Source organism: Esox lucius, chromosome 7, assembly GCF_011004845.1.
Source record: "Esox lucius isolate fEsoLuc1 chromosome 7, fEsoLuc1.pri, whole genome shotgun sequence".
Lineage (NCBI taxonomy): Eukaryota > Metazoa > Chordata > Actinopteri > Esociformes > Esocidae > Esox > Esox lucius.
Window position 1 is genome coordinate 37,980,596 of NC_047575.1, and position 14,278 is coordinate 37,994,873.

At 38.8% G+C, this 14,278-nt stretch overlaps 1 protein-coding gene across 1 annotated transcript; it reads right to left on the minus strand.

Moving 5' to 3' along the window:
• Window positions 1-11,173: 11,173 nt before the first annotated feature.
• On the minus strand, window positions 11,174-12,850 carry LOC114839554 (dynein heavy chain-like). Its single transcript, XM_034292989.1, has one exon. The coding sequence runs from the start codon at window positions 12,848-12,850 to the stop codon at window positions 11,174-11,176; it is 1,677 nt and encodes a 558-aa protein (XP_034148880.1).
• Between the last annotated feature and the right edge of the window lie 1,428 nt (window positions 12,851-14,278).

The following is a 14,278-nucleotide window of genomic DNA, read 5'->3' on the forward strand; positions in this document are numbered from 1 at the left end:
CTTACAGTACGTAAGTCATTCCTCCATAGACCAGCGCCAATGAACAGATATGGGTTTGAGTAGCCAGAAGGCAATGAAGAAAATGTACTGTTTCCCAGTAAGTTGCAATTAGCAACATGGATGTAGGTGCTTCCAAATACTTTAATGGCTGCTAATAAATTCTAATAAAACTTTACTGAAATGTTGGATGTAAATAATATTCACATCATCTCATAGGAAAAGAGAACATCTTGCAGTTAAATATATGAGGTGACCCTTGAATTTGTCACTTGAGGGCACAATATACAATACTTTGTACGACAATAGAGACAAAATATTCCCTGTATCTTAATCAATGACTTTTAAAGATCCTTGGATATATGTTTTGATTCCATGTGATTCACACTATGGATAGATTGATTCCCAGTGTGCTTTACACTATGCATTAGGTTGATTCCCAGCCTTTGAGAAGCACGTGGGTCTCAAAGGAACAGACATGTCAGTTGACAAGGTTATTAGGTATCAAACAAATTAACCACCCACAGTATTCTCAACTTGAAAAAGAGGTCAATCCAGCAGGTGTGGTGTGTGTGTGTGCCAGTGTTGTCACATGGGTGTAAGGTGACAGAGGAGTCACTTTTAAGCAAATGTTTTTAACCACCAGGGAAAGCATGTCCCGCTTCTCTTAAAGTGAATGCCACTTCCTGCTGAACCCTCTGTGTGTTTGTGCATGTGTTTGTTTGTGTCTGTGTGTATCCATTACTATAATGTTATAGTATATAATATATAAGGTGTTGCCATAATGTACCTGTGGCCATAAGAGCGGTGGCAGGACCAGAAAAACACACTTCTTTTCCTTTTCCTCTCTCAGATTCTCTCTCTCTTTCTACTCTCCCATGCTTTAACTGATGCCATTATCCCTCTCTGTATCCCTTCACATTCATTCTTGCACCATGCATCCAATGATCAGTTCTAAACGTCTTCTGTAATGTTCGCTGTGGCTTCATTTATTTTTCTTCCTCACACGGAAAACAAGCAGTTGCTGGTCAGAGAAGGGAGCCAGATGACCTTATGAATGCTGACATTTATCATGTTGCTGTGAGGAAAGAGAGCAGAGAAGGAAACTAGACAGACAGATATACATAAACCATAGACAATCAGATGGAGATGACTGTTTGTCAGGAGTGTTGAACAGGAGCCCATACACACACACACACACACACCACACTTCACTGCGCACACAAACACACACAAATATGCACACATACATGCACAAACACACCCACACATACTGGACAAACATACAGTATAACCTTTTGTTACAGTGGGGAACTGAGCCATAGACTGGTTTTGGTGGTAGGATCATGATGGGATGTACTGTAGGTTCATGTGGAATGGGCATGTTCATACGAGGAAAAATGAATCATCATGTACCGACATATGAGAGCTATTCTGTAGAAGACAAGTCATTCAAAGACATAATACATGTGGAGGCAACTGTCATGGAAATAAACACTCACATAGCTGGATATGACCTTTTCCTATTGAGGTTGTGTTGTGTTCATAGTGGAAGAGGAAGTTCCAGAAATATTTAAATACTAATTTGGACGTTTCTGATCACTGCTGTTCTCCTCTTGACTGGTAAGTTACTTTAATAATATGGGAAAAGAGGTTAGATCATCATTACAATAATCTCTAATACACTTCAGTTATACATTCATTTCCAAATGTTTCATTCATTAGTATAACAATGCTATATATAAAATATATATGGATTAATTTAACACAGTGTTTTAAAGTAAGTGATTAAAAGTGATATTTTCAAAGAAACCTCCTTTATCTCCAGGTGTCAATGAAGGTGTCAGTACTCCAACATGGGAGACGATGTCAGTCTTCCATGTGACAACATGGTTTATCTAAACTGCTCCTCAACTAAATGGATCTTTCAAACCCTTCAGCCTTCAGCTTGTTCAGCTGGTACATGGAGGACAATTTAAATCAGAAACTAGAGCTGGAAGTCTGAAACTGGGGGGCTGACTGCTCTCTACATGTCCAGAATGTCACAACACAGGATGCTGGAAGATTCCTCTGTCTACAAAACCTTCAAGAGGGTGGAAATGATGTGATGCTACTGTCTCTTTTAACTAGTAAGAATTACATTATTAATTACAGTTTCAGTCCAGATGGATTAGTAGTAATAATTTATTACTCTTTGTAATCGTTGAAATATCACCTGTCCCGTTACAGTGTCCTCACCCACACCAGTGTCAAATCGACAGAATGATCAACTAGCAAGCAATCAGGTTTATTTATATCTCACAATTCAGACATAGAAGCAATTCAATGTGATTTACAATGAAAAGAAAAATATAAAAATGCAATAGAATAAAAACATTCAGATTGTTCCAATTCTCTAACCACCCTCCAGGGGGACTCTCCACAACCTGTGTCTCATCCTTGCACTCCAGCACTTGGATGAACCCATCAGTCCCTTTGTGAGATAATCTCGGCATCTTACCTGGCTTCCTTCAGGGGGACATTTCTGCCATGTTTGTACATACATTTAATATTCATCCTCAATGAATTACAGTTCCCAGAACTGTTTACTGAATATATATATATATTATCCAAACCGGTTTGTCAATCCTCGTGCCCCATCTCTTGGATGGACTCGTCAGTCCTTTTGTGAGATAACATACATCGATGTCTAAACAGCAGCACATTAACTTGCATTATATGTCATCAGGAGATTGTAACATTTACACAGAGGTTATTCCTCCGATAGCACCAGAACTTGCATTACAAAAAAACGATTGGTAAAACATAGAAAAATACAAATTGAACAACGAGGAAATAATAATAACGCATTGAATTAAAGAGAGAGAAAAATAAAAAATAAATCATTATAAAAAAACATTGAGTAGGAAATATTCCATGAGGAAGCTATAAAAGCTGTAAGGCTAAAAAGTGTATTAAGTTTAAGCGCTTAGTTGTAGGCGCATGAAACAAGAAGTGTTTTAATCTGGATTTTAAAATGTATATATTTGGGGCATACCTTTAATCTTCTGGTAGTTTATTCCAGTTTTGTGCAGCTTAGCAGCTAAACGCAGCTTCACCATGTTTAGTTTGGACTCTGGGCTCTACTAGCTGACCTGAAATCTAAACAGACAGAGATACATATACCTTAGACAATCAGATGGAGATGACTATTTGTCAGGAGAGTTGAACCAGAGCCCATACACACACACACACACACACCACATTTCACTGCACACACAAACACACACAAATATGCACACATACATGCACAAACACAACACACATACTGGACATACATACAGTATCCACTATAAGAGGTATAGTGTGGGAGTCCTAGTGGTATATATCCACTAGAGGGGGTATAGTGTGGGAGTCCTAGTAGTATATATCCACTAGAAGAGGTGTAGTGTGGGAGTCCTAGTAGTATATATCCACTAGAGGGGGTAAAGTGTGGGAGTCCTAGTAGTATATATCCACTAGAGGGGGTAAAGTGGGGGAGTCCTAGTAGTATATATCCACTAGAGTGGGTGTAGTGTGGGAGTCCTAGTAGTATATATTCACTAGAGGGGGTAAAGTGTGGGAGTCCTAGTAGTATATATCCACTAGAGGGGGTAAAGTGGGGGATCCTAGTAGTATATATTCACTAGAGGGGGTGTAGTGTGGGAGTCCTAGTAGTATATATCCACTAGAGGGGGTGTAGTGTGGGAGTCCTAGTAGTATATATCCACTAGAGGGGGTGTAGTGTGGGAGTCCTAGTAGTATATATATCCACTAGAGGGGGTATAGTGTGGGCGTCCTAGTAGTATATATCCACTAGAGGGGGTGTAGTGTGGGAGTCCTAGTAGTATATATATCCACTAGAGGGGGTGTAGTGTGGGAGTCCTAGTAGTATATATCCACTAGAGGGGGTAAAGTGTGGGAGTCCTAGTAGTATATATCCACTAGAGGGGGTAAAGTGGGGGAGTCCTAGTAGTATATATCCACTAGAGTGGGTGTAGTGTGGGAGTCCTAGTAGTATATATTCACTAGAGGGGGTAAAGTGTGGGAGTCCTAGTAGTATATATTCACTAGAGTGGGTGTAGTGTGGGAGTCCTAGTAGTATATATTCACTAGAGGGGGTAAAGTGTGGAAGTCCTAGTAGTATATATCCACTAGAGGGGGTAAAGTGGGGGAGTCCTAGTAGTATATATCCACTAGAGGGGGTAAAGTGGGGGAGTCCTAGTAGTATATATATCCACTAGAGGGGGTGTAGTGTGGGAGTCCTAGTAGTATATATTCACTAGAGGGGGTGTAGTGTGGGAGTCCTAGTAGTATATATATCCACTAGAGGGGGTATAGTGTGGGCGTCCTAGCAGTATATATCCACTAGAGGGGTGTAGTGTGGGAGTCCTAGTAGTATATATCAACTAGAGGGGTTATAGTGTGGGAGTACTAGTGGTATATATCCGCTTACTCAAGACTAAGCACAACAATTGATGCTGTGGCTCCACAGAAAATAAGGGTAATTAAAAAACTGAAAACTCCTTGGAGGAATGAAGAGACAAATAAATTAAAAAGAAACTGTAGGAAGGTTAAATGGACATGAGAGAGTCAAAACTACCTTGACAATTTAAAGAGAGACATACAGTATGCGAGGCAAGTAGAGTTGAGCCGGTATCATGCAGTGGAAAAGCGCCAATAGAGACACTACATAAGTTAGTGTCAAACTTTAAGTCATCCACCTGTTCTCTTCACCCTATCCCCATCCTTTTTTTAAAATGTTTTTAAGTACATAGGTGGATAGATGAGGGCATGCCAACAATTGTCAACTATTTTCTTTTTCCTGGCACTTTTCCTACTGCTCTTAAAACTGCCTTAGTAAAACCGTTACTGTGGATTTTAGAATTGAGTACCAAATTGCCCTAAATGTCTGTCAATGCTTCATACAAGTTTTACAGTGGTTCTTAATGTTTTCTTCATCTTTAAACAGTTTCTGTGTTTTTGTAGGTGTTCAGTTGGCCTATCGAATTGTTGTATTTGGGGTACTGACCATCATAGTTGCCATGGTGACTGTATATACAACCAAGAGGAATCGCACACCAGCAAGTCACTGGCATATTTACATTAAAGTTGTTTAAAATGGACCCACATATTTCATTCTTTAGTTTAAGGTTAATACATAATTGGAAATAACATTTTAGTACATTTAATTTGTTTTCAATGTAATTTTATTAATAACACACTTCAAATATTGTATTTTATATTACCATCAACTGTGATAGTCTGCTGTGGAATGGTCTGCTATAGAATGGTATTAGAATGGTCTGTTCTAGAATGGTCGAATGTAGCATGGCCAGCGTAGAATGATCTGTTGTAAAATGTCTCTTGCTGTTGTGTTCTCTGTTTAGAAGAACATAAAGAGTCCTCTGGTATTGATCTTCAGGTCTTGGAGGAGTGACCACTGGTTCCCCGCTCTTCTCCCTGTGCTCCACTTAAACATCCAAACTGTCTCTCGCCTTATTGATTAGCTTATATAAATAAGCCCTAACACACAACTGGCCTTGTTTGGGTTGGGCAAAGGTTTTTCCTTGGCAACACAGAGTCTAGATTGTGTTAATATGCTCATAAAATGGATGCCAACATTTTATTTCTGGAAACAGATCTTTAAGTCATGAACATTTCATGTGCATGGTCTAAACATGGCTGGCTAACCAGCTGAAGATACAAATACACCATACAATTTTGGGATGCAGGACTAACTCAAAAGAGCAGTCTTACCCATCTAGCAGTAAAGATAGACATCTTTGATACATCATCTTATGCTGGTGAGTGAAATGCATTTGTTAGATCCATGATGCAAGATACCCCAACATTTCTCCTTTTTTCCGCATCCTTTGTCAGTTTGGTGGTCAGACGGTAGCGTTGCTAGCCGGGCCTCAGACCTGTGACAGAAAGTGTACTAGTCACAGCTTGATGTTGTGCAACAACATTGCCCAAAGAAGGAGATCACTCAAATCCTGTAGCAAGCATGTCCACCTTGGTAATGGGGTGATGGGATGTTTCATTAGTCTATTAATTTTTACATAACCTGATTTAAAAGGGTCGTGATGTGAAGGGGTGCAGTGACATCACACCTCCAGCGAAAGTAGAGGGGCACAGCTAGCGACGTTATCGTCTGAGCACCGAACTGACTAATGTCACTGATCCCCACACTGGATTTGAACAGGGGGTCTCTCACATGAGAGGCATTATCTTTAACAAGTACAACATGGAAATGCATGTTTGACCTGTTGCCAGACACCATTGAGCATTGTGTTAAACTGACTAACGTTTCTTATTAAGTTTACCTCCACCACAAATAGCATCTATGAACTGTATGGCTTTTGCCTCTGTCCGTTTTAACTGCTTATTAGCCAGTAATAGGCTTACAAGTATCTACTAACATCCTAGGAATAGTCATAAAAATTTAGCAATTTCTAGCGAGACTGAAGATGAACTTTTCCATGCCAAAGCTATTTCATTTTATGGCAAATTAACATTTGATTTTCTTTCATTCGTGAGAGGCACTGCCAAAGCTATTTAATTTCTTGACACAACACTGTACGTTTTTCCTTCATGTTTTAAAATTGATGTTAATTTATCTGACTGCATACTGAAATTCTTGGTCAATGCAAAATAAATGCCGGTTGTCACGTCTCCCTCTACCTGCTCCCCCTCTGGCCCTTTGTCACGTCTCCCTCTACCTCCTCCCCCCTCTGGCCCTTTGTCACGTCTCCCTCTACCTCCTCCCCCCTCTGGCCCTTTGTCATGTCTCCCTCTACCTGCTCCCCCCTCTGGCCCTTTGTCACATCTTCCTCTACCTCCTCCCCATCTGGCCCGTTGTCACATCTTCCTCTACCTCCTCCCCTTCTGGCCCGTTGTCACATCTCCCTTTGCCTGCCGCCCCCCTGAGCCGTTGCAGCTCCAGCGGTCAGTGCCGCTGGTCTATTGTCTGCCACCGCCCCCTTGTCATTATCCAACCCTGGACTGTTGTTTTCTCATCATCAGACACACCTGTCCCCTATTCCATCATTATCAAGTGTCTGTTTTATATCTGTTTCCTCTGCTTCCCTCATCCTCGTGCGTCATTGTCTCCTGTACTGTGTTCTATGTATGTAAGAATTCAGACCAGCAGTTGGCTGTCAATCTGTGCCCAGGCTCTGCCTGTTGACTGTATTTTGTGTTAAAAGGGCTGCATTATTACGCAGTGCCTGTCACCCGCAGCATTGGAACATGAGTAAAAAAACGAATTTCTTCTAATTTCTCCTTGTTTCAATAATTTTTAGGCCTTTTTGTCATGTTCAGATTAAAAATAAACCCTTTCTTTCTCAGGAATTGTTAAACAGAGGCTATGTGTATGTAGGCTTTTGTTTTACAGAGATTTGTCTAAAATTCAATAATCAATTAATTATATTGGTTTGGTGTCAGGTGGTTGGTCATTTTAAGACAGGATGTCCTGCAATATAATTTAATCAAGGTTTGGACACAGAAGTGAGGTCATAGCCATTTGTAATATTGTAGAGGAGGAGTGATCCCTCCTGATTCCAATAAACACTGTATCCAAGGATTTCATTTGTGGTGCCACAGGAACTGATCATCTCCAATTCTATCACCTTTGTAAAGCAGTGATGTGTGACATCACATTAATTGGTTGAATATCTGACAGGAAAGATACTTGATTGGTCACTTTATTTGAATTCAAACAGTTATCAGATGGTTATAAATGCAAAACCATGTCGCTGTTCATTATCTCTTTCAGTTCCTGTGCTTTATAGTGGTAACTATACTCTCTCTCTCTCTCTCTCTCTCTCTCTCTCTCTTTCTTCTTGCCCCTCTTTTTCTCCCTCTCTATATTTCTCTACCTAGGCTGGTTTTAGGGCCATCCACATGTTCCCCTACCTACCTCTCTGATTCATGTTTAGATTAATGTTTTGTTAATTAAGTATTATCTTGTATTAACTTATATTGCCTTGTTTAATGTTTTCATCTACAGTGTTAAGTAAAGTGATTTGAATTGTAAGACCATTCTCATTAATCTTTCTTGGCATGCTCACATTGGTTGGTTGCTGTACTCTTTTTCCGTAGTTAAAGTAGATAACAGGGAATAGGCTTGTGAATACCTTGTGCACAGTCTCATACGATGTTCAATATGTCAAAGTGGCAGGTAGGATTTTCTTGTGAAAAAACATAACTTTTATAAACATGTTGCACAAGCTAATGAGGCACTTAAGTGTTTTTTTTTTAACAAAACAGACAGCTCAGTGTCAGTGGAATGTACATTTATAATTTCTGGAGAGTGCCGCTACTTTGCAGCCAATTCTGTTTCCAGCAATCCCATTTCAGGCAATCACTTTTGGTGAGGCAGGCCTTCCAGCCAATCGCCTTCTGCGAGGTGGGCCTTCCTCTTTGGCTTATTTTGAGAAAGCGCATTTCACCGAGATGATATATAAACATACAGTTGTGCTCAAAAGTGTGCATACCCTTGGAGAATTGGTAATATATGTACCATTTGTAAAGAAAACACTTTTATTTCTTATGGGATTCACAATCAACTATAGGTCATAACAGAATGGCACAACCATGAAAGAAAACATGACAACAAAGAAAAAAATGAACTGACCCCTGTTCAAATGTCTGCATACCCTTAGTTCTTAATACTGTGTGTTGTCCCCTTTAGCATCAATGATAGCATGCCGTTTTTTTGTAACAGTTGTCTATGAGGCCCCAAATTCTTGCAGGTGGTATAGCTGCCCGTTCGTCTTGGCAAAATGCATCCAGGTCATGCAAGTCTTTGGTCGTCTTGCATTAACCACACGTTTGAGATCTCCTCAGAGTGGCTCAATGATATTAAGGTCAGCAGACTGTGATGGACACTCCAGAATCTTCACCTTTTTCTGCTGTAACTACTGGAGGGTCAACTTGTCCTTGTGAGGTGTGTCAAGGTATTGTGAGGGATATTGTAACCAGGCTTTTTTGTGGCATTGGCGCAATAAAAGCTTATTTCTGGCAATGTGACCGTGCAGCTAATTTTTGTTCAAGTATCATCATTTTGTGCTCCGTGAAACAACCACACCATCTTTTTCTAAAGCAGCCTGTATTTCTCCTAAGGTTACCTGTGGGTTTTTCTTTGTATCCCCAACAATTCTTCTAGCAGTTTTGGCTGTAATCTTTCTTGGTCTACCTGACCTTGGCTTGGTATCAAGAGATCCCTGAATGTTTCACTTCTTAATAAGTGATTGAACAGTACTGACTGGCATTTGCAAGGCTTTGGATATCTTTCTATATATTTTTCCATCTTTATAAAGTTCCATTACCTTGTTACACAGGTCTTTTGACAGTTATTTTCTGCTCCCCGTGGCTCAGTATCTAGCTTGCTCAGTGCATCTATGTGTGAGCTAACAAACTCATCGACTATTAATACAGACACTAATTGCAATTTATAAAGCTACAGCTGTGGAAAGTTCACCTTTAGTTCCCATTTTCACTTTGTGTGACTGCAACAGGGCCAAACATTCAAGGGTATGTAAACTTCTGATCAGGGACATTTGGGTGATTTCTGTTATCATTGTGATTTAAAACGGAACCAAACAACTATGTCATTACAAATGACTTCATGTGATCACTGTCCTTCATTTTTGCCAGACCGCATAAGTGGTCTCTGATTGAATGACTGACAGACGAGAAGCAGACTTGTGAACTATAGGTCCTGAGTTCGTATCTCCTCACAGGCGACGTGAAATATGCATTGTGAATTATTCCGTATTGACGAAAACTAAGCTGGCCTGAAACTGTATACGGTTATATTGCGACTGTTTCTGGCATGGAATAGTTCATCTTCATTCTCAACTAGCAATTGCTCAATTCTTATGATTATTCCTTTGAATTTAGTAGATACTAGTAAGCCTATTACTGGATAATAAGCTGTTAAAACGGCCAGTGGCAAAAGCAATACAGTTTACGCACATCCTATGATTACCCAAACATGTCTATATTATCAGAAAATAATTGGGGATTGATAGACATAAGTACTAGATCTACATAAAAATTCTGCATGCCCATAAAATGTAGTAAGACCAATAGCAGAGATGTTCTACTCTGCCGGAGATGGAAGATAAGCAACTACTGCCGCAATATTTGAAAGGTTCTAAGGTTCTAGTGCCCCAGATCTGGGGTAGTAATGTTCAAGGTTAATTACCAAGATACATTTTCTAAAATAATTGGCCTAATATTATCTTGGAATAATACAATATCAGCATCTAAAAGCTTTGTTTGGTCTCTCTTCTCCTGGCTTAAACAACACATGCTATTCTGGACGGTTCTCAGTCCAGCACATTTTCAGAGTCAGTAGATGTGTGAGATGAAAACACATAACATTATGACACCCAACCAGGCCCATCTCTCTCAAGGCTTCTAGCATGAAAAAAACAATATATTGACCCTGTCTCTCTTGGAACATGTTCGGCGGCATGTCACAATGTCTGAAAACTTGCTCAGGCGTCGAGGAGGTGGTGGACTGAAATGATGCAACATCCCCCAAGCTAGTGGACCCTCCTCACGGTCTACAAAAGGGGAAAGCATGCAGCTGTTCTCTGCTTTCGGTGCTTCACATAGTGACACAGCAGGGGGGAAGATGGTGAATCTGATGTGTCGCTTCCCTTGAAAAAGCCCCTTAAAGACCACCTGGTTGTCTTCTCCTCTGGGGCACAAAATGCAGTTGCTTCTTTGGGTTTTGTGCTCAATGCAGGCCTCTCCACCTGTGCTGATACAGACTCCATCTCACTGTAGGCCTCCATCTCCGTCTCCACTCTGGTTTTGATCGACACAACATTGCAAGGCCTGATGTGTTTGTCCTTGGACCTGGAGCCAAGAAAATTACTCATGTTGAGTCTACATACATTTCGTTGAGGGTCTCTTGAGGGTCCAGTTTTCAAATGTTTCCCCCTCCTCAACAGCCAAAACATTTGAGTAGAGTATATGCAGAACAAGCTTCACAAATAACACAAAATCTGTGTGTCTGTGAATTCTGTCAGTGGGTTTTGTTAATAGCCTCCAAGACATTTTGTCTTGCCATGAGGGTGACAGGTTCCTGGAGTTTCGCAGGCAGTTTTCAGCTAGTGATGTGTGGCAGTTTGAGCTCCTAATGTGTCGTCATCAGGTTCACCTTATTTTTCCACCTGTATGAAATTGTGCTGACATGTTGGGTCATATAGTCAATGACATGTAGGGTCATATAGTCAATGACATGTAGGGTTATATAATCAATGACATGTAGGGTTATATAGTCAATGACATGTAGGGTCATATAGTCAATGACATGTAAGGTTATATAGTCAATGACATGTAAGGTTATATAGTCAATATAATGTAAGGTTATATAGTCAATGATATGTAGGATTATATAGTCAATGACATGTAGGGTCATATAGTCAATGACATGTAGGGTCATATAGTCAATGACATGTAGGGTTATATATTCAATGACATGTAGGATTATATAGTCAATGACATGTAGGGTCATATAGTCAATGACAAATAGGATCATATAGTCAATAACATGTAGGGTCATATAGTCAATTACATGTAAGGTTATATAGTCAATGACATGTAAAGTTATATAGTCGATGACATGTAGGTTCATATAGTCAATGACATGTAAGGTTATATAGTCAATGACATGTAAGGTTATATAGTCAATGACATGTAGGGTTATATAGTCAATGACATGTAAGGTTATATAGTCAATGACATGTAGGGTCATATAGTCAATGACATGTAGGGTTATATAGTCAATGACATGTAAGGTTATATAGTCAATGACCTGTAAGGTTATATAGTCAATGACATGTAGGGTCATATAGTCAATGACATGTAGGGTTATATAGTCAATGACATGTAGGGTTATATAGTCAATGACATGTAGGGTCATATAGTCAATTACATGTAAGGTTATATAGTCAATGACATGTAAAGTTATATAGTCGATGACATGTAAGGTTATATAGTCAATGACATGTAGGGTCATATAGTCAATGACATGTAGGGTTATATAGTCAATGACATGTAAGGTTATATAGTCAATGACCTGTAAGGTTATATAGTCAATGACATGTAGGGTCATATAGTCAATGACATGTAGGGTTATATAGTCAATGACATGTAGGGTCATATAGTCAATGAAAAGTAAGGTTATATAGTCAATGACATGTAGGGTTATATAGTCAATGACATGTAGGGTTATATAGTCAATGACATGTAAGGTTATATAGTCAATGACATGTAGGGTCATATAGTCAATGACATGTAGGGTTATATAGTCAATGACATGTAGGGTCATATAGTCAATGACATGTAAGGTTATATAGTCAATGACATTTAGGGTTATATAGTCAATGACATGTAAGGTTATATAGTCAATGACATGTAAAGTTATATAGTGGATGACATGTAAGGTTATATAATCAATAACATGTAGGGTCATATAGTCAATGACATGTAGGGTTATATAGTCAATGACATGTAAGGTTATATAGTCAATGACCTGTAAGGTTATATAGTCAATGACATGTAGGGTCATATAGTCAATGACATGTAGGGTTATATAGTCAATGACATGTAGGGTTATATAGTCAATGACATGTAGGGTCATATAGTCAATGAAAAGTAAGGTTATATAGTCAATGACATGTAGGGTTATATAGTCAATGACATGTAGGGTTATATAGTCAATGACATGTAAGGTTATATAGTCAATGACATGTAGGGTCATATAGTCAATGAGATGTAGGGTTATATAGTCAATGACATGTAGGGTCATATAGTCAATGACATGTAAGGTTATATAGTCAATGACATTTAGGGTTATATAGTCAATGACATGTAAGGTTATATAGTCAATGACATTTAGGGTTATATAGTCAATGACATGTAGGGTTCCATCATCCTGCTGGAGCGCATAACAGTTGTTGAAATAGTACACTTGTTACAGCTCCAGTACTATTTTGTCATGACCCATTTTTAGTACTTTTCAAATAATGTTTTTCTTGATGGGTTTTTGTATTTCTTGTCCAGCATGTAAACATTCTTCTTGGAGTCATATATTCTTATAGTTGTGTCTATTTTGCAGTGTGGTAGTTGGCTTTAAGAAAATGTCAAAGGGTGTTCTGGCAGTCATGTTTTTATATAGGTCTTTGATTACTAATACTTGTTATTGTCAAGAAACAGTAGCTTTATGTCTGACCTTGTGCAATGTAGTGCATTACTGAGAAACCACAAGCTAATAATTTTCAATATTGAACCCTTTTTTTAAGTCCTATTTTAGAATCCTTTTCTGATGCAAGGACTCTTCTGCCTGTAATATTTATTGGAAGGTTATTTCATTTAATTAAATCTGCATGTAGTCCCAATATATTTGTTGTTTGTTATCACTACAGGACTACACAAACCTTTTCCTTGTGATCCACCATCCTGTAGTTTTCCCTCCAATCCCAACATAACACAATTGGTTCAGATGGATAAGGGCTTGATGTGCTGCTAATAACTAGAAGAAGGTGTGCTACCTTAGGTTTAGATGAAAACAATTGTTTCTAATTTTCTCTCTCCATCCCACCCCTTCCTCTCTCTCCTTCTACCTTCACTCTCTTCATTGACCCTCTGTTCTGTTCTCTTCTTTTACCCTCTGTTTTGTTCTTTTTTTTACCCTCTGTTTTATTTTCTTCCTTTACCCTCTGTTTTATTCTCTTCCTTTAACCTTTGTTTTATTCTCTTCCTTTAACCTCTGTTTTATTCTCTTCCTTTACCCTCTGTTTTATTCTCTTCCTTTAACCTGTTGTATTCTCTTCCTTTACCCTCTATTTTATTCTCTTCCTTTAACCTCTGTTTTATTCTCTTCCTTTAACCTCTGTTTTATTCTCTTCCTTTACCCTCTGTTTTATTCTCTTCCTTTAACCTCTGTTGTATTCTCTTCCTTTACCCTCTATTTTATTCTCTTCCTTTACCCTCTATTTTATTCTCTTCCTTTAACCTCTGTTTTATTCTCTTCCTTTAACCTCTGTTATATTCTCTTCCTTTACCCTCTGTTTTATTCTCTTCCTTTAACCTCTGTTTTATTCTCTTCCTTTACCCTCTATTTTATTCTCTTCCTTTAACCTCTGTTTTATTCTCTTCCTTTACCCTCTATTTTATTCTCTTCCTTTACCCTCTGTTTTATTCTCTTCCTTTACCCTCTATTTTATTCTCTTCCTTT

What these genes read in the sequence shown, in the direction of transcription:
- LOC114839554 (XM_034292989.1), bottom strand. Translation starts at nt 12,850, where the DNA reads ATGACCCTACATGTCATTGACTATATAACCCTACATCTCATTGACTAT.